The sequence below is a fragment of the Phascolarctos cinereus genome, unplaced genomic scaffold (genome assembly GCF_003287225.1).
Source record: "Phascolarctos cinereus isolate Bilbo 61053 unplaced genomic scaffold, phaCin_HiC Scaffold_5;HRSCAF=322, whole genome shotgun sequence".
NCBI lineage: Eukaryota > Metazoa > Chordata > Mammalia > Diprotodontia > Phascolarctidae > Phascolarctos > Phascolarctos cinereus.
In genome coordinates, this window is record NW_027555958.1 from 400,351,686 (window position 1) to 400,376,660 (window position 24,975).

Sequence of the window (24,975 nt, forward strand, 5' to 3'; positions counted from 1 at the left end):
GTTAGTAAACTCCATCCCTCTGTTATAGAAGCAAAAATATCTATGATATTCTGTATTGTTAAGGAGAATGTAATTTCAGTAGATAAGTGGACAAAAGATATCAATAGTTTTTCAAAAGAAGAAATGCAAGTTCTCCAAAATCTCCAGTCTTCTTATACTTTACTTCCTTCAATGTACTCTAAGATCCAGTGGCTTCCTTTGGCCTCCTTTCTTTTCCTCTCACAAAATACTGCATCTATCAACTATGTATATTTTCCCTGACTGTCCATCGTGCTTGGAATGCCCTCCTTTCTCATTTTCTTTCAAGACTTAGCTAAAATCTCACCTGGAGAAAACCTTTCTCAAGTCCTCTTAATGTTAGTTCCATTCCTCTCAGATTAACTTCAATAATTGTTTGTTCTCACATAATTATTTGCATGCCTCCTCCCTTAGATCATAAACTCCTTAAGAGCAGCGATTGTTTTTTGCCTTTCTTTGTAACCTCAATGCTTAGCGCAGTGCCTGGCATATAATAAGTATTTAATAAATACTTGTTGATGACTTGAATAATATTATAAAAATATTCTCAGTCATTAATAACAAGAAAAATTTAAACAAGAACAAATGAGTTTTTCAATCTTGCTTATCATCGTTTGCAGGCTCTAAATTTGGTGTGCATGGTCGGATGACTTTTCTGGGCCCCTTAGTTCCCTTATTAGTAAATGAAGGTACTGTAATAAATTATTTCTAAGCTACCCCCAGTTCTGATATTCTGTGTACCCAATTCAATCACAATAGAAACACAGAGACTGAACCACTAGATGGCATTTCATGCTCAGGGAATTTCTTTGTAGATTTTTCAAATGCTTGTAGAACATATTATGTGTTTCAGATAAGATTAATAAAAAAAAATCAAATGGTTAATTTGTCACTGCAGGAGCTCCACTTTTATAACAATTTATGAGAGGACATGCATGCATTCTATGCCTACAGTGTACTCCTTTCTCACCCCTGATATATAGAATCCTTAGCTTCCTTCAAAGCACACCTTAAGGACTAACTCCTACATACCTACATAAGCTCTTTCCTGATCCCTTCCCCTGCCCTCATTTGTTAGTACTCTCTTCCTCTTGAGATCACTTTGTATATATTCTGTATTATTTACTTGAATTCCCAGTAGAATATAAACTCTTTGAAGGCAGGGACTTTTAAAAAAAATTTGTCTTTGTATCCCCAGACTCACAATTAATCAGTCCATCTGTAATCATCTATTAAGATCCTATAATACTCAAGGCACTGTGCTGAACAATGAAAAAACAAAGACAGAAATGAAGTCATCTCTGCCTTCATGGGAATTATGTTCTATAAAGGAAAGCATCTATATATAAAAATAGAAGCAAATTACATATGAAGGGAACTCAAGGTAGAAGGCACTTAATATGTGTATATGTCTTCTTAATTAAATTGACTCCTATATGGCAATAAGACCTGGAATGCCTCTCTCCTCCTCTATGACACAGCATGTTTTTTGATCAATTACATTAGCGTCAAGTGTGAGCTATTTCATTCCAGCATTCAATAAAATACTAGAGGAAGTACGCTAAGCATTATAAGATCAAGATACAGCTCCCCACCCCCACCTCATCAGCCAAAGTGTTTTCAATGAGATTGAGGAAATGAGATGTACAAAAGAAGCTAAAGTAAAAGGCCACAAAGGCACACAGAGAGACTTAGGTCCTAAGTAATAGCCAGGCTAGAAACATCAAAGCATGGTCAGTGGCCAGAATTTGGCTGTCTCGGAGATATGCAAAAGCTGATGCTAACAGAGATCACTACAGTGCGCTGAAACAGTGCAGCCACAACACAGAGAGGAAAGAAAAACCCGCGTCATTAATACACTGAAAAATACACAAACTCAGTTACCAATGAGGTGGCACAGCTGTGAACAGCTGGGAGATTCCAATTCAGATGGGGGGGGAAGAAGAATTATTCTTTTCATTTTTATTTTTATTGTTTGGAGTATTCTTTAAGCAAAGAGTTAAGTAGGGCTAACTGGGAGTTGAAGAACCAAATTTCCAATGAACCACAGATTCCACAAAGGGTGGCTATAACCATAAGTTGTCTTTTAAAGATAAATGGTTAGCCTCTTGTGTCTGTTTCTTAGACAAGCATCTCTTTTTCCACCCTCTGGTTCCTAAGACAATAATAAAAGCACTTGAAAGGCAACATGATTAAATGAAATACAAAAAGACAATATTTGATGAGTTTGCTATAGTGTAAGGCTATTTAAGAGAACCCTTTCTTAAAATTCAGTCTCTTTAAATCAGTTCCTCAGTTTCTAATCAATATTATCACAATATAAATAATTGAAGGACTATAAATAACAGTGAATTCTTAGAACAATGTACTCATTACATTTTAAACCAAAATTACAGTGAGAGAAATGTATATCAATTATGCAGGATTAGTTAATGTTATTTTTTATTTTTCTATGTATAATGTGGTAAATTTACACATCCATACTCTATTCAATCTGCTTGTAAAATATGTAGCCTATCATGTCTGCCTACTATGTGTTTATCTATACAAATATATGCACCTGACTTGTACTTCATCAAGCAGTCCATTCAATTAGCCTTCATTAAGTACCTGTGGTATGCCAACCACTGTGTTAGGCACTGGTGATACAAAGATAAATACCAACAATCCTTATCTTCAAGTTGATATTCTCCTGATGCCACTTATACTCCACTGGAGGAATTATGACAGTATTTTAAAGTTTCCAGCTCTCCTTGAAGTTGTTATAGATTTCAAGATCAAAGTAGTAATTTTGAACCTCATATTTTCACAAATCCCAGGTTATTTTATCTTTACTTTTTCTGGCAATTAACTACTTAAATACTGAGTTTGTAGAACCACAATGGAGGGGAAATGACAAAATCCTCAAAATTGCCTCTGCTTATTAAAAACAGTATTTATTATGACCTACTTTGTGGTAAAATAATAATATCAGAAAGAAGCCAAAGAAACATTTAATTGCAAAGTTGCATGGGACCAAGCTGGTGTATTGCTTTTGCTGCGAATTCATACACACTCAGTATTACTGTTACCCCCTCACAAAAGTCAGCAGTATCTGTGTTTAAGATGACTATCTGCATATTTGAATTATTTAAACTAGTCATCACTCTGTGTACCTTTCTTAGAAACAATCTAGCTTCGGGGCAGCTGGGTGTCACAGTGGATAGAGCTGTGACCTTGGAGTTAGGAGGACCTGAGTTCAAATCTGACCTCAGGCATTTGACACTTAGTAGCTGTGTAACCCTGGCCAAGTCACTTAACTCCAATTGCCTCATCAAAAAAAAATAATAATAACAATCTAGCTTTACTGAATAGATGATACTTACATCTATGTTATTCAAGGTGTTGAAATGCATTAAATCATGAAGCCTTTTAAAAGCTTGATTTGGATATTGAAAGTTGAATGTGGAGAATGGAGATTCAGGGTCATCAAAAATATCAAAATCAGCAAAATCTTTCTCTTCCTGTGTTTCTCTCACAATTCCTGTGTCAATAGAATGGATACAAATGATTATATTAATTTACAAAGAGTAAACCATTTTAAAATGTTGAATTTTCAAATATTAAATTTAGAAGAATTTTTATAAGGCATCTAGGCTAATTTCCTTTCCAATGCACAAATTCCTTCTACATCATTTCTGCTAAAAATCATTCAACCTGTACTTGACTACTTCCCCAGTAAGTAAACTCACTCCTTTGTCAGTTAGCTAGCCCATTTTATTGTTTAATAAATCTATTTGTTAAGAGCACTTCAAAAAAAAAAAGCATATTCTTATGTTAACCTAAAACTTGCCTCCATATAACTTCTACTTATTGGTCCCAGTTATTCCATCTTGAGCAACTCAGTCTTCTCCCTCTTACACATGATGATACATAAAATATTTGATGATCACTATTATGTGTTCTTGAAATATCTTCTTTTATTAAATATTTCTCTAGTTCTTTCAATCATTCTTCATGGTTTGCAGGTTCCCTCTTTTAATACTATTTATATTACCAATTACCCCCTCTTGGAGTGGGGTGGGGGTCCATAATTTAACACACTCTGCAGTTGTGAACTGACTCAGAGAATACAGAGGACCCATTACTTCCATTATTGGAAACACTATTTCTATTAAATTTTCCTAAGTTTACATTAGCTTTTCTATCTGTCATGTCATGCCACTGATTCACATTGAACTTTCAGTTGATGAGAAATTCCAGGTCTTTTTACACAGAAAGTACTTTAAAGCTAGTTCCCCTCCTCTCACCTCCTACACTGCCCTGCCATACCCCTCAAAAGAGAAAACCAAGAATTTCTGTTTGACAGGAAATTTCCACAAATCATTCCCAACTCACCAGGAGCTTTATAATTTCTGAAGTTGATATTGGCCAGAACAAAATGGATGATGGTTGGGCAATCTTTGTCTACATCAGGATTTTTTGGTTTGAAGACATAACATTCCTTCAGACCTTCTCGATCAAAGACATAAGGATCAATTTTTGGAAAGGAAAGCTTATTCATTTTAGCCCACTTTTCAGCAAGTAGAATTTCCTAGGGAGAAAATAGCAATATTTGTGATATTTGAATTCATCTCTTTCCCAGGTCTTTCTTCTGGCTGTCTAAAGTCTCAAGAGGAGATGAGGGCCCCTATCAAATATCTTCTTTACTTGAGTAATATGTTTTATACCTTCAGAAGGTAGCTTTATACCACTAAAATAAAGTATAAACACTTCATAGCTAGCACCTTAACCAAGGCTTCTCCTAAAAACACTTATGGAATTAATATTTTAATTATCTGAATAATTCCCATTACACATTCTATCACCCAACCCTGTAAAACTAAACTTGCAGATACAATTATAGCAAAGAAAACAGCACAACACTAGATGTCAAATATGTTTTTTTTTAATGTGGGTCTATGAACATATACTCAGAGAAATGTAAGCTCTATGAAGGTAGGGATTGTTTCCTATTATAACCCACCAGAACATGAAGCAGTGCCTTACACATAGTGTACAGGCACTTAATTGTGTATATTTATTAAGTTGTATTACCCTCATCTCAACTTTATTTATGTCTATGAGGGGCTATCAAATCATAAATTCTAAGCTAGGTTTTTTCCCCAATACTTCTAAAAATAATAAATATGCAATATCACAGTGGCTGTCAGTGAAAAGTCCATTCTGCAAATAACCAGTTTCTTTTTTTAAACTTGGGGGGCGGGGTAGGGAAGGGAATAACGCTAAACACTTTATTAAAATAAGAAAAATAAACTTTAAAAGAAGAGAACTGAGTCACTGACCAGTTATTTCTACACAAGCAGCAACAACCTCTAACATCCATTCAGGATTATTCAAGACAAAACCAAAAGGAGACAGTAGTGCGGGAAAGGAGGAAAGAAACGCCAATGATTTTGCACATGACTCAATAATCTGACTAGTTGTGTTTCCCTTACTGCTTGGATGTGTAAGGGAAAATGGAAAGTGAACTTCATAAGGAAAAAAAGATCAGACTATTTTTTAGAAAGATCCTTTTTTACTGGTAGTCAGGAAGATTAGAGATTTCCACTTACAGGTTCCTGATAGCATTTAAAAAGTCAGGAATTTGAAATCAGAGGGGTGACTGGATGTCAGAGGAGTCCGACTATAACATTTGATGTCTTTTTTAAAGAAGGAATGAAACTCTGACACATCAGTACTGGTCTAAGAATTCTTGCCAGGTTTCTGTTTATTTTTTTTCTTTTAATTTAATTTGATTACCAGCCCGGTACTGTAAAATTGCAGAAATGTGCCAGAAATTTACCTTCACAGGCACTTTTTGGGGGTCATTTGAAGAATCATATTTTCATGAAATCAATCACAGTAAATGTTGGATTTTTTAATCCTCTTTTTATATTTTTTTATTTGAAAAATAAAGTGCAGAAATTTGCAATATGACTTCCAAAAGGACAATTTGTAAAATGCATAAGTTTGTAGAACTAATAAAATACACAATGGCAACAAGAATGTATACAAAACCAGTGCTAACTGGAGGCTGAACTCAGATGGAATTACAGACTAATCTGGGTTCCAGAGGAGATATCATGAAAGACACCCCCTGAGTCTTTTTCCAGATCTACATTTGTGATCTTGGCACAAAAATGGGAAACTACAATGCACAGTAATGCTATTTATCAGACACAGTAGCTTTGTTGGTCAGCTTTACTCAACTGTTTTCCTTCATCACAAGGGAAAGCTCAAAGAGGAAATAACCAATATGAGAAATGAAAGGTATGACTAAAACTAAAAAGAAAAATTATTTTAAAATATATGCTCACTTTGGGTCTTAAAATGTATTTGGAAAATTCACATAAGCTGACTGAAAGCAAGTTAATTTAGAAACAAATATTTAGGCAGATTAGGGATCAATTAAAAATCAAAGTAATAAATAGGCTACACAAGAAAAAAGAAGTCTTTTTAATAACTTGGGGTAATTTTTTATTTCTAAAATGTCTTTTAGAACAGCATTTAAGTCACTGAAAGTAGGTGAGGAGTGACCCTGGGAAGAAAGAAAGAGAGAGAGAGTGAGAGAGAGAGAGAGAGACAGAGACAGAGAGACAGAGACAGAGAGACAGAGACAGAGACAGAGAGACAGAGAAAGAGAGTAGTTGGGTGGCTTCACTGGAATTTTATCATAGAAGGAGATTACTTCTCACTGATATACCATGTTATGGGTATAGTGGAATTTTTTAGGGAAGAAACAGGGTCATCACTCACCAATCTGGGTTCTTGAGGCTGGGGTCACATAATAGCAGTAAAGAGTCAATTAAGACCACTTAAGTTGTTTCTTTGGTTTTTGTGTTGATTTTGATAGCCCTAGTCATAACAGAGTTTTGTTTAAATATAGACAACTGAAAAATCCAAGATTTGGTTTGTGCTACATTTAGCAATTATTTCATGGTAAAGAATCTTAGTAATATAGACTATAGAGGCACTTCTTCCATGATCTCTCAGGGTTATTACTTAGAACTGGAGGTTGGTTAACATGTCTTCTCAGTCCCTATGTGTGTTACTCTAAAACATTTTCAGTCTAGTTTTCACTGACATGGCTCTGACCTTCAAGAATAGTTATAATAGAGATGTTTTACAAAGTAGAATCATTCATTTTTGCCTTTATTGAAAATAATGACAACATTTCTCAGAGGCAACTAAGTGGCATTGTGGATAGAGCACTGGACTTATTCATTCATTCAAGATACATTTATTAAACATCTACTATGTGTCAGGCACTGTGCTAAATTCTAGGGATACAAAAAGAGGCAAAAGACAGTGAATGACCTTAGGGAATCTAATGGGGGAGACAACACACTAACAAATATGTACCAAGTAAGCTATGTACAGGAGAAATAGGAAATAATTAAAAGTGGGGAAACGCTGGATTAAGAGGATTGGGGAAGGCTTCCTATAGATGGTGGGATTTTAGTTGGAACTTGAAGCCAGGGAAGGGAGGAGGGAGTGTTACAGGCATGGGGGATAGCCAGAGAAAATGCCCAGAGCTTAGAGATGGAGGGTTTTGTTCACGTAACAGCTCAGAGGCTGTTCAGTTCACTGGACTGAAGAGGCTGTATTGAGGAGTATAAGGTGCAAGAAGACTGGAAAGGTAGAAGAGGGCTAGGTTATAAAGGCCTTTGAATGCCAAACAAAACATTTTATATTTGCTGCTGGAGAAAACAGAAAACATTTGGAGTTTATTGAGTGGAGGGATAACACAGTTGGACTTGAATTTTAAGAAAATCATTTTACTAGATGAAAGGAGAATGGATTGGAGTGGAGAGAGACTTGAAGTAGGCAGAACCAGAGCACTGCAGTAATTCAAGGCATGGCCTCAGGCATTTACTGCTGTGTGACCCTGGGCAAGTCACTCAACCTCTGACTCCAACTCATTTTACTCATCTGCAAAATGGGGATAATACTAGCACCTACCTTCTGAGGTTGTTGTGAGAATTAAATGAGATATTCATAAAGCATTCTGCCAACTATATAAATACTAGCCATTATTATTTGTATTATTTTCCTCCCAAGTCCCAAAGTAATCTTTATTAAGAAGACATGGAGGGCTTTCAAATGAATTCAATAGAACCATAAATACTGAGTAAGAAAGGAATCATAGCATCATATATGTAGAGCTGTAATAGAGGTCAAATAGTTCAACTCCTTTTTTTATAAATGAAAAAAGAGACTAAGACAGGTGAAGTTATTTGCCAATGATCATATTAGCAGTAATTGTGGCCCCAGAATTGGTATCAAAACCCTCCAACTCCAAATCAAGAAGCTTTCTCAGTACACCATGCTGCCATTTTTTCTGCTGCCTTCTTCTCCTCCACCAATGCACAAGCATTTGGTAAGCGCTTACTTACGTGCCAGACACTGGCAGTCCAATGAAAGGTAAAACCAAGGACTCTTACCCTCAAGGAACTCAAATTGTAATGGACATGTAAATAACTAGGCAGATACAAGATATGTACAGAGAAAATAGAAGATAACTCCAGAGGAGAAAGAAATAGCAATTGAAGAGTCCAGCACAGAGAGATCTGAGCTGAGTCTTGAAGGAAGCCAGGGAAGTCAAAAAGGAGAAGTGAAGAGATAGCATTTCAAAAATGAAAGAATGGTGATGGGAGGTGGATTGTCATGTACAAGAAACATCAAGTAGCTCAGTGCAGCTGGATCTTTATAATTTAAGCTCCCTGTGATTCCCCAAAATTCTGAGAGGAAATTTTTTTCTATATTTTAATCTCAAAAGTAGCAAATGAGTTAATGTTGAATCAACTTCATTAAATTCAAGTTCAAAGCCTCCTGTTAGTACGTTTTGGAATTGGTCTCTTCCATTACACGGTATTTTGATAGGCCCTCCCACCATTTCCGGAGACTTCTCACATGAACTTTGGAATTCCATTTTTAATAGTGACCAAACAGTTTAACCTTTAAAAATATTAGTCAGTGATAAGAATTTGTCCATGCTATGATGTTATTTGTTCTGGAAGTAAGCCATTTAGTAATACCAGGCTGTAGCAACTAAATTTTGATGGAAACACAATGAAAAAACTCCAAATGAGGTTTTGCTTCAAACAAATGTCTAACTGGGAAAGAGATGATTTTTAGTAGTTTTTTTTTGTCCTTAGTCATGAAAAAATGCCTCTAATCTATCAAAAAAAAACAGTTGGGAAAATCACTTTCAGGAAAGCAATAACAACTCGAGTTTTCAACTCATATCAAGCACTACTAAGTATACAGGAGCTTTTCTGGAGACCCCTAGCCTCCACCTAAATCCTAGTTAATGGGAATCATACTACTTTTCCAAGAATTCACCTGTTATGGATTCTTGGCATTGCCTAACTTTCAGGAAATGGGGCATGGTATTATAAAAAAGAACAAGCCAAGGTCTGCCTACTGGACACATGGTTTCCAATGAAAATACACCTATTTTTTAAAGGTTCCATTAAATAAAGCTTTAGTTATTTTTGGTGTCATAGTTAATTTCCTAAAATCAAGTATAACCCACCTTTTTAAACTCTGCCAAAAGACTTAGACCCAAAAGAAAAGGAAACTGTGGTAGGGTAAGGGTTGTCTTTTGCCTAACACTCTTACCAGCATTCTCTAAACTTTGAAGGATTCACAGAATTGACATTAGGGCAAACTACAGTGTCATAGTCCTAACCTTGAAAAGGGGTGCTTATGTTTAGTAAATACAAAGAAGGAAGCAAGAAAAAGGAACAGAAGTCACAGAAAGTGGATGGAAAATTGTAAACAACATTTACAGGGAGTCCTGAGCCAGGACTGTGGCTCAGGTGAGGACTGTACAAGTACAATGTCTGGAGTGAATCTCCAGCACTGTCTGGAGACTAAGACTGGTGACCTTCTATTCTCCTCTTCTTTTCCTCTTTTAGTAGAGGACAGCTGTATGGCCAGCTAGGTGGCACAGTGGATAGAGCACCAGCTCTGAAGTAAGGAAAACATGAGTTCAAATCTAGCCTCACATAATTCCTAGCTGCTTAACCCTAGACAAGTTACTTAATCCTGTTTGCCTCAGTTCCTCATCCATAAAATGAGCTTGAGAAGGCAATGGCAAGCCCCAAATGGGATCGTGGAGAGTTGGACACAACTGAAACAACTGAACAATAACAACAGCTGTGTGGTACATTATCCACTAACTTTTAATCTGCTGCTTCCCTCGTAGAATCAGAAGCAGGGAGGGAGAGCACTCCAGGTATGGAATGAGGATACGGGGGGGACCCCCAGTGAAAAGGCATGGATTTGAAGATAAAGTATCGCATTGAAAGAACTGTGAGAAAGTAAGTGTTACTGACTGGTGGTGTGTACTGAAGGGACTGAAGTACAAGAACACTGAAAGTGTAGGAAGAGGCCAGGCTGTAAAGTGCTTTAAATGAGAAATTGAGCACTCTGTGTTGGATCATGGAATTAAGAGGGAGCCACTGGAGTTTATTGAGTAGGGGTGTGACATGGCCAGACCTGCTCTTTATGAAAATCATTTTTGGGGGTCAGAGCCAAGATGGCAGAGTAAAAGCAGTGGCTTGATTGAGCTCTCTCCCAAACCCCTCCAAATACCTGTAAAAAATGGCTCTAAACAAATTCTAAAGCAGCAGAACCCACGAAAACACAGAGTGAAACAAATTTCCAGCCCAAGACAACCTGGATGGCTGATTAGAAAGGTCTATCAAATTGCTTGCCTTCTCTATGAGGGTAGGTGGGGAGGGAGAAAGGGAGAAAAGTTTTAAAAACAAATGTTAAAAAATTGTTTTCACATGCAACTGGGAAATAAGATATACAGGCAATGGAGTATAGAAATATATCCTGCCCTACAGGAAAATAAGAGAGGAAAGGGATGAGAGAAGGGGTGGGGGGAGATAGAAGGGAGGGCAGATTAGGGGAAAGGATATTCAGAATGCATGCTATCTTGGGGTTAGGGGAGAGATGAGATGTGGAGAAAATCTGGAACTCTAAATTTTGTGGAAGTGAATGTTGAAAACTAAAAATAAGTAAATCAAAATACAAAAAAAAAAGGAAAATCATTTTGGCAGTTGAGTGGAGGATGGAAGGGAATGGAGAGAGACTTGAGACAATGAGATCTGCCAGATGATAAGGGCATGCAAGACATAAGGGAATATAGTATACTACAGCCAAGGAGATTTATTTCTTCTCTGAGATGAAGAAAATATTGGCATATATAGTTAGAGGAGAGTTTTGAACTTTGAGATGGAAAAAATGAACTTCAGATTTTTTTTTAAAAGTTTAAAGTTAGCCAATTCAGACAGAGCCATTATGAAATGCAGAAGAATAACACCAGACTTTGGCCGTTTCTCCCCAACTTGATTGGCAGATCTTTGAGGGAAAAGACTATTTCTCATACCACATGTCTTTGTAATTCAGCAAATTCAAATCCAACAAACATTTTTAAGCACCATTATTTCATAGTATTGTGTTTTCTTTCTATTTTACACACCCTCTTTTTCTCCACCCCTCCCATCCCCTGTCACCTGTTACCCATGGACAATACTTACTATGTTATTTTACATGGAATCAGTGCTTAATAAATATTGTTCATTGGTCAACATTCACCAAAGCTTGGAGAGGGCAACAAGGTGCAACTGGGTTTAGCTATTTGTAAGAAAAAAACATACTTTTTTCATTGCTCTTTAGGATTTTGCCTCTAGACATAAGGTAAATCTACTTAAAATGAATACTTGATATGATATGGTGATTTATTTAATCATCAAGTTCCTATAGATCATCTATTCCTCTTTTGATAATCTATAGCCAGGATCCAATTTCACACTTTAAATTAGAGCCAGAAGAGATGTTAGAAGTCACTTAGTAGCTAGTGTTGGAGGGTTTTTGTTTTGTTTCTTCTTCTAAGTGTTTCTTGTGTATAAGTCTGCCCCAAACATATTTTATGGTCTTTGGGGATAGGATAAGATCATGATACCATTTTCTTGGAACTTTCACAACAGCCAGCATGATTAGGGAAGATACAAGAGTTGTAAAGGAGACTATATAACTCACTGGAAAGAACAATAGAAGGTCTTGATTCTAGTCTTGCTTCTGCCAATTACTAGCCATGTGATCTTGACCAAATCCTAGAGCCTTACAGTTTTCTCATTTGTAAAGTGTACTCAATAATGTGCCTCAGAAGGCTGGTTGCTAGCTCTATCAAATGAAAGAGTGGAAATGTTTTGAAAACTGTAAAGATATACAAAAACATAAAGCAGTACTATTATTTTTGTAAGCAGCAGAAATCAGCTTACCTTAAAAGGAGGACTGGAGTCACTTGGTCTTGCAGAAAAGTCAAAGGAGATGATGAGATCCACACCTCTTTGAGGTCTCAAGATCAGAGGATATGGTAGGTTAAATGTGAGCCCACTATCAACCACATGGATCTTTTTACTTTTGACATCCAATGGCTCATATATTCTCTCAAACTCGTCAGGATCTGGGTAGCGGGGTAGAGGGGAGGCAGGAAGAGGAAGAAGGAAAGGAATTAAAATATTAAATCAATGTTTATTATTTATTCTTTAGTATCCTGTGGGAATAAAGTTAGACATACTGTATATATTTCTGTAACTATATAGCATCTCTGGGCTATGCATCATTATGAAGAATTTAAACATTTCTATCAGTTCTGTCTGGTATTCAGTACTTCTTGGATTTTATCATGTTGAAACAACAAAAGAATTCAAGTGAATGGATGACTGTATCATCACTGTCATCATAACCATCATCATAACACTAAAACACAGCTACACCTATATGATACTATTTACTCATTATTGGCAAAGCATTTCATTTAAGTTACTAATTCTGATACTAGTGATTCATTTGCTCAAGGCTCTCATCCATTCTCACTAATCTCTCTCCCTCTTCTCCTCTCTTGCCTTTCATTCATTTCCTCTGCCATAGCAACCAGGATGCTTAGCCAAGTCAAGGATTAGAGGTCTTGTATGAAACTGAATAAAGTAATCCATCTAAATTAGACTCTCATTTCAATACCTAGGAAAACATAAGATCCCTTTTTGTATATTTCTGTAGGAGGAAAATGTACTAAATCTATTCATCCATTTAGTCAACAAATAATACACATCTGCTGTACCATCGAGTACTAGATTTAGTGGAGGAGATACAAAGTTTAGATAACACAGAAGCCCTACCCTCAATGGACTTTAGAAAATATGGTGATCCTCTTAAAATTTCAAGACAAAAAGGGAAGCTTAGGTGCCATTTATACATATTCCTAGCACCCAGCAAAGTGTCTTGAATGCAGTAAACACTTAATAACTACTTATTAAAATAGGCCTTTTTGTAGTTTTTTTTTAAGCATTCCAATTATCCCTTACTAGAAAGGATATTTGTTAACCATGCCATCTCTCTTAGGGCCTGTGGTTTCCATAATACTGTATAATAAATAAGAGTTAATGAGAGCTGTAATGTCTAACTAGGAAAGCATAACTAATGGCGTTGATGTCTACTGAAAGGGAATGCATATGATGACCGAGTGACTATTCGTAATATAAGAAAAGTAGAAGTGAGGAAATTGCTTCAAATACATATCAGATATGACAAGACGCCCAATTAGTTTTCTTCTGAAACAAAATGCTGACATTCCTTAATTCTTGTGGGTCAATCAATTAAAACAAATAGTTTAGTTACAGAGGAATCCTAAACCATTTTGAAATATATACCAATTTATCCAGAAAGATTACTACAGGGGAACAACTTTTGTGCATAATCCAAAAAGGGAGATATGTTTATAAAATATAGATACAAGATATAACAGTTACAAACAGTTATATTTGATAAACGTTTCTTCTTATTTTGACTCTATAAAATGATTTATTCTCTCCATTTTAGCTTAGGGCATACACGTTGTCTCTCCTTACAAATTCACCATCAACAATGTGGTTGTTCTCCAACCACATCAAAGGCCCCTGTGTTCTCTGGAATAAAGGGGAGAGAAACCTCAGCTGATATTCTTCCACAGCACTTCTTAGACTCAAGTTTATACTGTTTAGTTGCTGAGACATTAGCAGTAGTAAATTGCTCTTTAAATAAACAGTATGTTATAACTCTATTCACACTACTGGAGCAATCCTTTAGAACATCTGAAGTCAATTCTCCAAGCAAATATGTTGGCTCTTTCCTTGAAAATGCAATTACTTTTGGTCACCATTTTGTGTTCATTTAATAAAGTTCCTCCAGCCATTCACCTTCTTTTTTTAAATTAAGATTTATTTACTTTTAACATTATTTTCTTCTTAAATTTTGAGTTCCAGATCTTCTCCCTACCTCCCACAACTCCACTACTCATTGAGAAGACAAACAATATGATATCAGTTAAACATGTGAAATCATACAAAATATATTTCCATATTATCCATATCACAAAAAGCAGAAAATAGAGAATGTGAAAAAATTATACTTTAATTTGCATTCAGAGTTTATAAGTTCTTTCTCTGGAGGTGGACAGCAATTTTTCATCATGAGTCCTTTGGAACTGCCTTGGATCATTGTACTGATCAAAGCAGCCAAGTATTTCACAGTTGGTCATCATAACAACATTGTTATTACTGTGCACAATGATCTATCTCCCAGTTCTCACTTCACTTTGCATCTGTTCACATAGGTCTGGTCATGTTTTTCTGAAACCACTCCCTGTGTCATTTCTTATACCACAACAGTATTACATCACAATCACATGCCATAACTTGTTCAGCCATTTTCCACTTGATGGGCATCCCCTCAATTTCCAATTCTTTGCCATCACAAAAAAAAAAGAGCTGCTATAAATATTTTTGTACCCATAGATCCTTTTCTTTTTTCTTTGTTCTTTCTGGGATACAAACCCAGCACTGGTATTGCTAGATCAAAGGGTATGCACAGTTTTATAGCCCTTTGGGCATAGTTCCAGATTGTTCTAAAGAATGGTTGGACCAATTCACTACTCCACCAACAATTCATTAATGTACCTATTTTCCTTCAAGCAATTCACTTTCTAGGTCACTTTGCTCTATACTCTACTTTTCTGCCTTTTGTTAAACTCAACAATCTCAGCAGATGGGTGCAAAAAGATAGATAAATACGTAATTGTGATGAAATTTCACATTTGGAACTTTGTTTTTAAAATTTTTTTGCAGTGCAACAGACACTTTATTTCATAACTGGTTTACATCAAAGATCGGAATGGCAAGAGACTAAAAAGAGAACTTCTCTGATCTAAAGGACTAGGCTAGGATATTTATGATTTGGGCACATAAAAAGAGGCTAACAATATACTGGCTGGAAGGACATGATTTGCAGAAGAGATTGACCACATCTAGAACCATATTATAATCCGATTTGCAAGCTATACAGAAATGCAATGCAATACTAAATGGCAAATAATTATAAAGATTTACAAGCAACTCTATACAAGTTACATTTTTATCTACTAAGTATTTTGTCCCATAAGGTAAAGAGACACCCTTAATATTTTATTCACAATAGATTAAAAAGAGCAAAATAACCAATAACACACCTGTTTGTTGGTTTCTATAGTTACACGCCACAATTGAAAAAATCCTGAAGAAATAAAGAAATTTCTTTGTATTCTCCTTATTTGATTTGATTTTGCTAGCTAAGTAATCCTGTCTGAAGTTTCTATTATTTGAATAAAACACTGACTTGATTATATCAAAGAGAATTTTTGTTATAATTTGTCTCTCCTTACAAATTCACCATCAACAATGTGGGGGACATTATGTAGTTGATATCAAAGAAATACTATTATGCTCTGTGTGTGTTTTAAATGTCCACAACAAGCAGGTGACACAGAGCATCACAAAATGGAAAATGTAATGTGTGATACAGAGGTTTATTTAAGAATTCAGGATAAGGCTGTGGGGAAGAAGTGTCCCAATTTTAGTCATATCTTGAGGCAGAGGGAGAGGAGAAGAGAAGAGCAAAAGGAAATTCTGGGAAATAGATGGTTCAGAGGAAAATTCTATTCACCTTGCAATTGACTAAAAATAGGTAGGGTTATAGGGCCAGCAAGTTATGATAATGGAAGGAAGTAACAGAAGTTACTTATTAAGTTTTCTTTCTTTCTTTTTTTCCTCATATGGAACCCTGAAAGTACTTCTTTTGTCTTTAGTCAGATCTATCAAGAAAGGGTCAACCATTTCCATTGGGTTCAAGTTCCTTCTTGCCTCCCCTAACATGTGGTCAATATTCTCTCCCTTGTTGGTATGGTACTTCCCTATTTTTATTTGAATTTGGGATTAATCACTTCTGACAACTTGAAACATAACAATGACCAGCAAATGTTTCATTTACAGGATGTACATGATCAGATGTCCGAATATGATAACAATTAAAAAGTTGAACAATGAGAATTTGGAGAAATTTCCTCTGGTTCCTAGGCTAAATAGGGAAGACAAGTAGGCCCAAGTGAAGGATGACATGTCTTTGTATTTTTAGTGGTTTATGAAGGTTGAGTTCTTTCTGCCACCTACTAAGAGGGCCATTGAAGAGTCTAGCTAAAGTATTTGTAGGTGGTTCCATACAGGTGAGGGAAACAAGGATGAGTAAGGGTATAGTTATGAGTCTTTTTTGCTGACTGAGTAAAAACATGTAGGTAAGAAAGGAAGAAATATAACAGAAAACAGGATGAATAGAAAAAAGATGTAACAAGTGTTTTCTGAATATTCCTTATCCCTAAATCCACAGGAAAGGTGGAAATGACTAGGAAGTTGATAACATGTTGAAACTAGTCACCATTCCATGGAAAGTACAATTTCCCTCATCTGTGTAGGGGCAGACTCTTTCAAGTTGAAGAAAAAGGACAATGGCTTCTTACTGTAATATTTTCTTTTCTGCTGCCTGAGTCTGTCAGAAGTTTGTACAATTTGAGAGTTACAGGAGAAATGGGATTTGATTGAATTCCTTTGTAAATATTCATGGAAGTTCAGAAAACAAAATAATCTATTATGTGAAGCTGCTCTCAAGAACAAGTTAGCCACATAGGGACTGCCCAAACACTTCTTTTGTCAAGGACATGATGCTCCGTTCTCTTTGAGTTATGCCCCTAGCATGTGTATTCATTTTTTGACATTATTCTTTTTGGGGGGGATAGCATATTTTTTGTATTTTTAACAGACTCTTGAGAGACAAGAAGGACAGAAGCAGGAATCTAGTAAGAAAAAGAAAACTTTTTTTAACTTAAAAAATATACCCCCAAATGCTCTGGATTCCCATATAAGAGGAAATCCTATGTCAAACTGACGCCCTATGGTGGGTTTATGGGAGGATGTGGACAAGAGTCATGCAAGAATGGGCAGAATGAATGGGTTGAGATTTATACACTGGGGAAGGGACTACTCACCTCAGTGAGATCACATTTCCATTAGAGTACTGGGGAGCATCACAAAGGGGCAGGAGCATGAAAATGTCAGTATCCTCACAAAGACTTTGTAAAATGCAAAGTTAGTACAGTATTTCTAAGACATTTCTTGTTGGTTCCCCTCATTTCTACTTAGCATGTTAATGTTTAGACTTGCCACAGTCACTTGAAATTTCATACAAGGAATTTGAGTTATCATCAGAAGACTAGGTTGCAGCTTGCCTAGGTATGGGCCTCCAAGTCTTCTGGAATTTGAATCTCTGGGGCCAACCCTGTCTTGGTGCACCCCTGCATAGCAATGCTTTCCCAAGCTTTTGGTCATGATTCTGCTCAGAAGCCCATTTGCCATTCCTTAAGGCAGAAGTTGTCATAGTGAGGCAGATTGTATTGAGGACAGAGTGGAATAGCATGATGATGTATTGGCTAAAGCTTTACTACCCAGAGGACTAAGATGAGTCAATGTCAAGGTGGCTATGAGAGGAGAGGGAAAGACATGAAGACAAAAAAATTAAAAGAAAGAGAGAGAGAGAGAGAGAGAGAGAGAGAGAGAGAGAGAGAGAGACAGAGAGACAGAGACAGAGAGACAGAGAGAGGGAGAGACAGAGAGAGGTCTCTGTAAAATGAGCACATTGAACCAGATGGCCTCTGAGGTCCCTTCCAGCTCTAGATCTACTACAGTCAATAGTCAATAAACATTCAAGTGCTACAATGTGTCAGGCACTGTACTAAGTACTAGGAATACAAAAAGAGGTAAAAACTATTAGAGGGCAAAATCAAGAAATTTTAGGGAGAGAGAGGAGGAATGGGAAAAGGAACTCTGCAGGAATCCTACTATATGCAGATGATATATAGAAAAGAGAGATCATCTCACCAAGACATTCTGAATATACTGGCATCTCAAAGGATTTTCTGTAAGTCATTAAGATGAGTGTTGCCCTTGCTCCAATCAAGTGTTTATAGTTCGTTAAGATTTATATTTCCTAGACTTACTCAGTTATCAAATCCATAGCTTAAGTACCACCTGGGCTAGGGAGAGAAGCAAATCAAAATGGAATTTTTTTTTTACCATTCTTCCAGTTTACTTTTGAATTCCAAGAACTAATCAGGAGTGTGTATAGCTTCCCATGCTATTTATCTATATGATAATATAGTATGATAAAAGCTCATAATGTATGATTATAGCATGATAATAGTTTATCATGTAGGACTTTCAAATTTGACCATAGCCTCTACTTTCTATGTCCTTGAAATTTTTAAAATTATCTGATAATTGGGCTTTGTAATAGGCAGAAGACCTGGATTCAAACCCTGACTCTACCACTTATTACATATAAATCTGGACAAGAGTCAGTTCTATGAGTTTTTCATCTTATCTATATAATGAAAACCATAGTATCCACCCTAATCTTAGTTCTTTGCCTCTGAGATCACCCTCAATTTATCCTGTGTATAATTTATTTGTCCATAGCAGTTTACATATTGTCTACTCCATTGGGCTATGAGCTCCTCGAGATCACAGAATGTTTTTTGCTCTTCTTTGTATCACCAGCACCTAGCATGGTGCCTAACAACAGTAATTGACTGATTGATATAGAGCTTTAAGATTTTGCAAAGCACTTTATAAATATTGTCTCATTTTATCTTTACAACAACTCTAATAGTAAGAGCTATAATTATTCCCATTGTACAGATGGGGAAACTGGGATACCGATTAAATCCTCTGCTCAAGGTCACATAGCTAGTGTCTATAGCAAGAATTGAAATCGGGTCTTCTTGACTTACAGATCTCGTCCTCTATCCAATGCACCACCAAACTACCTCTTTGCATCACTAATGAGCACCGATACCTCCAGATTTTGTTCTTTGCTCACCTCCATATTACAGAGGAGTCCTAACAGTGAGTCTTCAATAATTTGTATAATTCACACAATAAAATATCTACCTGATTTTTCTGAATGACAGAGATTGCTGAGGAACAGAGATTGAGGAAGTGGGAAGGGAAATGATAGCTGTATTCAAACATTTAAAGTACAATCATGAACAGCCTTCCAATACTCATAAAGACAAGAGAAAAGAACAATACAAAGCTTAGTAGCCTATACAGCAACATTTGTAAAATAAAGAGGCAGAGAAATTCTAAGGAATAATTCAGTAAGATCCTCCAATATATATTAATTCAACATATATTTTAATACTCAACTTCAAAGCAAAAAAAAAAGATATTGAAAAAGGCAGAAAGAAATATCTTAGTAAATATGCCTCAGGATCAAGAAATGAAAGAATTCAAAGGCTTGTAATTTACACAGAAGCCTCATTCTTATAGTTTTCAAGAAGGCAGTTGGAAGGTACTGGGCATAGCAAAATACTACTGCGGCAGCGGCTGCTGCTGCTGCTGCTGCTGCTGCTGCTACTACTACTACTACTACTACTACTACTACTACTACTATTACTGCTACTACTAATAATAATCACATGCATATGGGGCAGCTAAATGGAGCAGTGGATAAAGTGCTGAGCCTGGAGTCAGGAAGACCTGGTTTCAAATCCAGCCTCAGACACTTACTAGCTGTGTGACCCTGGGCAACTCACTTAATCTTGTTTGTCTCAGTTTCTCACCTGTAAAATGAGCTCCAGGAGGAAATGGCAAACCAATCCAGTATCTTTGCCAATGAGAGAAATGATTGTTTCTCTCTTATATTAATAACTAATTATTAAATTAGGACCAAGGTTTTTACCCTTTTCTATTTTCTAATCCAGAAATTAACCAGTGTGGAAAATATTGGGCAAAGACCTACCCAAGCTAAGATCTAATCAAAGGCAGTAAAAGAAATTTTAAGTTTAGGTAAATGGGTGGATTCTTGCTCATTGTATTTACTCAGCCAAATCTGGGAAAATGTGGATTCTCCCTTTTGTTAGTCAGATGATAAGGAAATTGACAAGTCTCTTTGACTAAGATTTGGGTGCTCAGTGTTGTACGTCAAGACCCTCTTTATAATATTCCTTCTTTCATTAATTGATAGTGAATCAATGTTGATTGCCACCCCTAGGAACACCTGTTCTTCCAAGGGCATGTAAACTGTGAGCCCAGCATTATGAAAGGTCTTTAGCACTTGAGAGCTCCACTGACCTCTTTTATCAATAACATGCTAGCCTCATCAATAAAAACGATTAAATTACCCAAAAACTGTGTCTCTCGAACTTTTTAAACATCACACCAAGAAAACCCCAAAAGAGGTTAATCAGACACAACTAAAATGACTGAATAACCACCACAACAAGCATACATATGGTGCTTTAAGATTTGTAAAGTGCTTTACATATTAACTCATTTGATGGCACTGTAAAAATGGAATAGCTGATAACTTAAGAGACAAGAAATAACTTATTACAGATATGATAATTTCTAAATAAATGAACTATATACAGTAAGGCTAGCTTCTTATTAGATGAGGATCAAAGTTAACACCAAAATGTAAGCAGTAACAAATTCAAAAATAAGATGGTGTCAGAGAAAATACATTCCTAGACTTATGGGCCACACCTTAAATTTAGTAGTGATAGTTTCATGATCAGTGATGAAGCACAACTAACAAGGAGTCATAAAAATGCATTTACCTATAATCTTGGAACCTAATCAAAAGGGTTTTAAAGTGAAAAGAAAGGGGGAGGAAAAACCATGTGAATATATATACCAGACTAGATGTAATAAAGAGTAGCTAATAATGCAGTGATGACAACAGAAAAGACTCCCAGAAATCCACAGAAGATAAAATATAAGAAAGGAATAAGCAACTGCATAAAGGTTGGGTAAAAACGGATGTGAACTACAGACCCTAATTCAAGGAGGCATGCTTTTCATTTCAGTTATCACTGAGACTCGGTGGAATGTGATGCATAGGTATATTTCTTAATAGTAATAATAATAACAACCAAAATTTATATAACACTATGTGAAAGACACTGTGCTAAGTATCTGATAATTACTACCTTCTTTGGTAATTACAACAATCCTAGCAATTAAGTGTTGTTATCATCTTATTCTACAGATGAAGAAACTGAGGCAAACAGAAGTTTGTCTTGCCCAGGGTCACATAAGTAGTATCTGAGGAAGGATTTGAACTCAGGTTTTCTTGACTCCAGGTCCACTACTCTAACTTTAATCAGAAGGAACAAAATAAATAGAAAGTTGGGATAGTTGGGAGGAGGAAAATAAAGAAGCATTATATTTTTAGAAGCTAAACTTATATTGGGAAATCCAAAAACGAAAAGGGTGATATGATCAGGAGGCTTTAAGTGAAGAACTAGAAATGATATCATTATCATGTTATAATATAGTTTACCTGAAGACACAGCAGAATAGATGAGGATTTGGGAAAACAGATCACAAGCCTGGAACAGAGGCAGAAGAAAATAGTGACAGAGAAGTCCAGTGACCTGCTGAAGTCCCCTCTCTGGACAAAACCAGACAAGTAATAATTTCCTGACTTCCTTTCAGGATTAATATATCCTTCAAAAAGCAGAGGAAGTAATGAGAATTTATAAGTTATTTCCTTTATGACAACCTAAGTAAATGATGAAACAGGTATGCTTTGCATTTTACAGGTAAGAATCTGTCAGAGATGTGGATGACTTGCCAAGTGACCATAAAACTATTGTCAGATCTAGGATTTATTTGAACTTAGTTTTCCTTACTCTAAGTGCAGATAAATTAAACACTAGCTTAGAATTATAAATTGAAACTATAAACCTAACTCTGAATTTGAAAGAAATCTTAAACACCTTATGCATAGGCATAATATTATAAGCAATTAGAAGTTTGGGTGAATTAATGCAGGTGCATTTGAATTCAAGACAGAACCAGGGATCAAAGTTAAAATCAGGTTCTTCTATCCATAATTACATGTTCCAAAATAAGACTCAGAAGAATGTATATATTTAGGAGCTTACAGTATAGTAATTTTTCAGTAAATTTATTTTAGTGAATGAATGAGATAAAGATTATGATGGGGAATCAATTACATTACAGACAACATAGCTCTAAGAGTTAAAATCATGAACCAAGAGATCGAAGGTTTTTCTTTGGGGGAATGGAGCATGATTTTGCTTCAAATGTCTTAGTTATTTACCAATACTCCTCTATTTCTCCCTCCTATTTTAACATCTACCCTGGAATTTTCCAAAGATGGGCAAAACCCTAGGCATGGGACGTCTATCTCCTCCGGTTACTGTTTCCCAAATCAAAATATTTTATTGCCTTAGATCACTTTCTTAACAAATAAGAGTTGTGATAGAAAGAAAGGAATTCTTATTTGACTAGTAAGAACACCTGAAATTATGTAATTTGAGGGCTTATAAGTCTGAAGTGTCTGTGTATTTGGGTTACTTTCATTATATCTGGTTGATTATTTATAGGTGACCTAGCCTTCTTTCAAATTTACTGGATCCATGGCTGGATAACGCTAAAAACAAAATGTACTACATCTGTATTCCCACTGCATTCCATCTTGTATTCTTTTCCAAACTAGAAAGACAATCTCCCAGTAAGAGAAATAATATCCTGTCTGAAATAGTAGCAAGACAGGAATCACATTAGCATTAGTAATCAATTTGTGTTTGCTATGCTAGGCATACCATCTTTGAACCTTTCCTTCGACGGCCCCTGGATCTGATCATCCTTAGGCTTTTAAATCAGACTGAACAGAAAAACATTTCTACAAGTCTACACAAAATCTTGCAAAGTTGTTAAAATGCTGGGTGCAGGACAGTGGCTGTACAAATTCCCAGACCGGAAATATGTCACTAGCTCAGAGGGACTGGCAAAGTATGTATTATCTAAATACAGCTGTTATAGAGTAAACATAATGGTTTCAACTTTTCTTTTTGAAAAAGAAAAAAAATTACTCATACAATATACAGCTATAGCTTCTTTTTAATCAATCACATCATTGCTTTGTAAAACATTCATAAGACAGGGAAAGATTTTTATCAGTATTTATTCATATATATGAACCAAGAAAATAAATATTGATACTGTGGGTTCATGCATTTTTATTTTGTATAATTTTCTGATACATACCAAATGCATCACACATACATAGAGAATGTTTCATTTAATATGATGGATTCAGTTTGGGAAAATCAGCCATATTTCACATGATAGACTTTTTTTTCATAGGCATAATCATAAAACACTTCAGAGAATCAGGTAACTTTAGAGTGGGAAGCAATTTCAGAAGCCTTCTACTCTAATCAAATAATAGGTTCATAAACTTAGAATGTAAAGGCCCAAACAGGGACTCCAGTCCTAAAAAAACTGAGGCCCAATGAGAAAGAAAACCTCAAAGCTGTATCAACTTCAGAAGTACATTTTTTTAATTATGGAGAAAACAAAGATAGAAGACATTGTAATAAATTATAATAAAACTTTTTTCAGTGATTGTATCAACAATAGTATCTGGTCCTTCTAGTGCTGTGTCTCACGTGGCAAAGCTGTGGTTCAATATCATAAGCCCTGACGGCATATTTAGCGAACATTCTACTAAACTGCATGGCCTCTAAATCCAACCCTGACCCACAGATCACCCTGTAACCTCTCTAACAAATTAGTATACAGTCTCCATTCATGGGGAATCCACTACTATTCTACTTGGAGACAATTCTGATTGGTAGTGGCTTGTTTTTCCTTATATTGTTCTAAAATCTGTTTCTCTGCCACAGCCATACTTCTCTTTGTCCGATCCTGTTTTGTTTTGTTTCGTTTTGTTTTTACCTGACATCTCCACTAGAGAATGATTCCAGAAAGTAGACAGAACTCTAGATTTGGGGTTGGAAGGAAGAATTTAGGGAGTGCCTCCCATGTGCCAGACACTGTACTAAGCACTTTACAATTATTATCTCATTAGATCTTCACAACAACCCTGGAAGGTAGGTGCTATTATTATCCCCATTTTACAGATGAGGAAACTGAGACAGATGGCAGTTAAGTGATTCATCCAGGGTCACAGAGCTAGTAAGTGTCCGAGGCTGGATTTGAACTCTGCCCAGTCCCCAATGTTCTTCTGTGCCACTAGGCTGCTTAAGATTTGCACAAACTTGATGACATAATGATTCTATGCCTTTATCTGAAAAAATGAGTTTATATTAAGAAATTTCTAAGGACCCTTCGAAGGTCCAGCTTTAAATCCTACGATTTCTGTTTTATTAAACATTTGATGATACCTATCAAGTCCCCAGCGCCATTACCAAGTATCCATTTGCTAAGAAAGACAAATCCAGTATCTTCAACTGATCTTGGTATAACACATTAAAAACATGAAAATATAAAATATGGTAGATAATTACTTTTCTTAAACCATGGATAAGATATCTCTTGTTTTTGGTGATATACCAATGATCAAACATTTTTTGGAAATCTGCAAAATAAGTTCATTGTCACAAAGTATTTATTGTATATAATATGGTATTTTTTTTGTTTCTTTGTTTTTTGGGGGTTTTTTTAGGCAATTGGGGTT

General features: G+C 35.9%; 1 protein-coding gene across 1 annotated transcript in view; it reads right to left on the reverse strand.

Moving 5' to 3' along the window:
- PLA2G4A (phospholipase A2 group IVA) overlaps positions 1-24,975 on the reverse strand; it is a 182,586-nt gene that overhangs the window by 10,608 nt on the left and 147,003 nt on the right. Inside the window, exons 15-17 of the mRNA XM_020984421.2 lie at positions 12,339-12,523; positions 4,396-4,591; positions 3,384-3,541 (exon numbers count right to left, since the gene is read on the reverse strand). Coding sequence (XP_020840080.1) covers positions 3,384-3,541; positions 4,396-4,591; positions 12,339-12,523 — 539 coding nt within the window. The remainder of the gene's footprint in view (positions 1-3,383; positions 3,542-4,395; positions 4,592-12,338; positions 12,524-24,975) is intronic.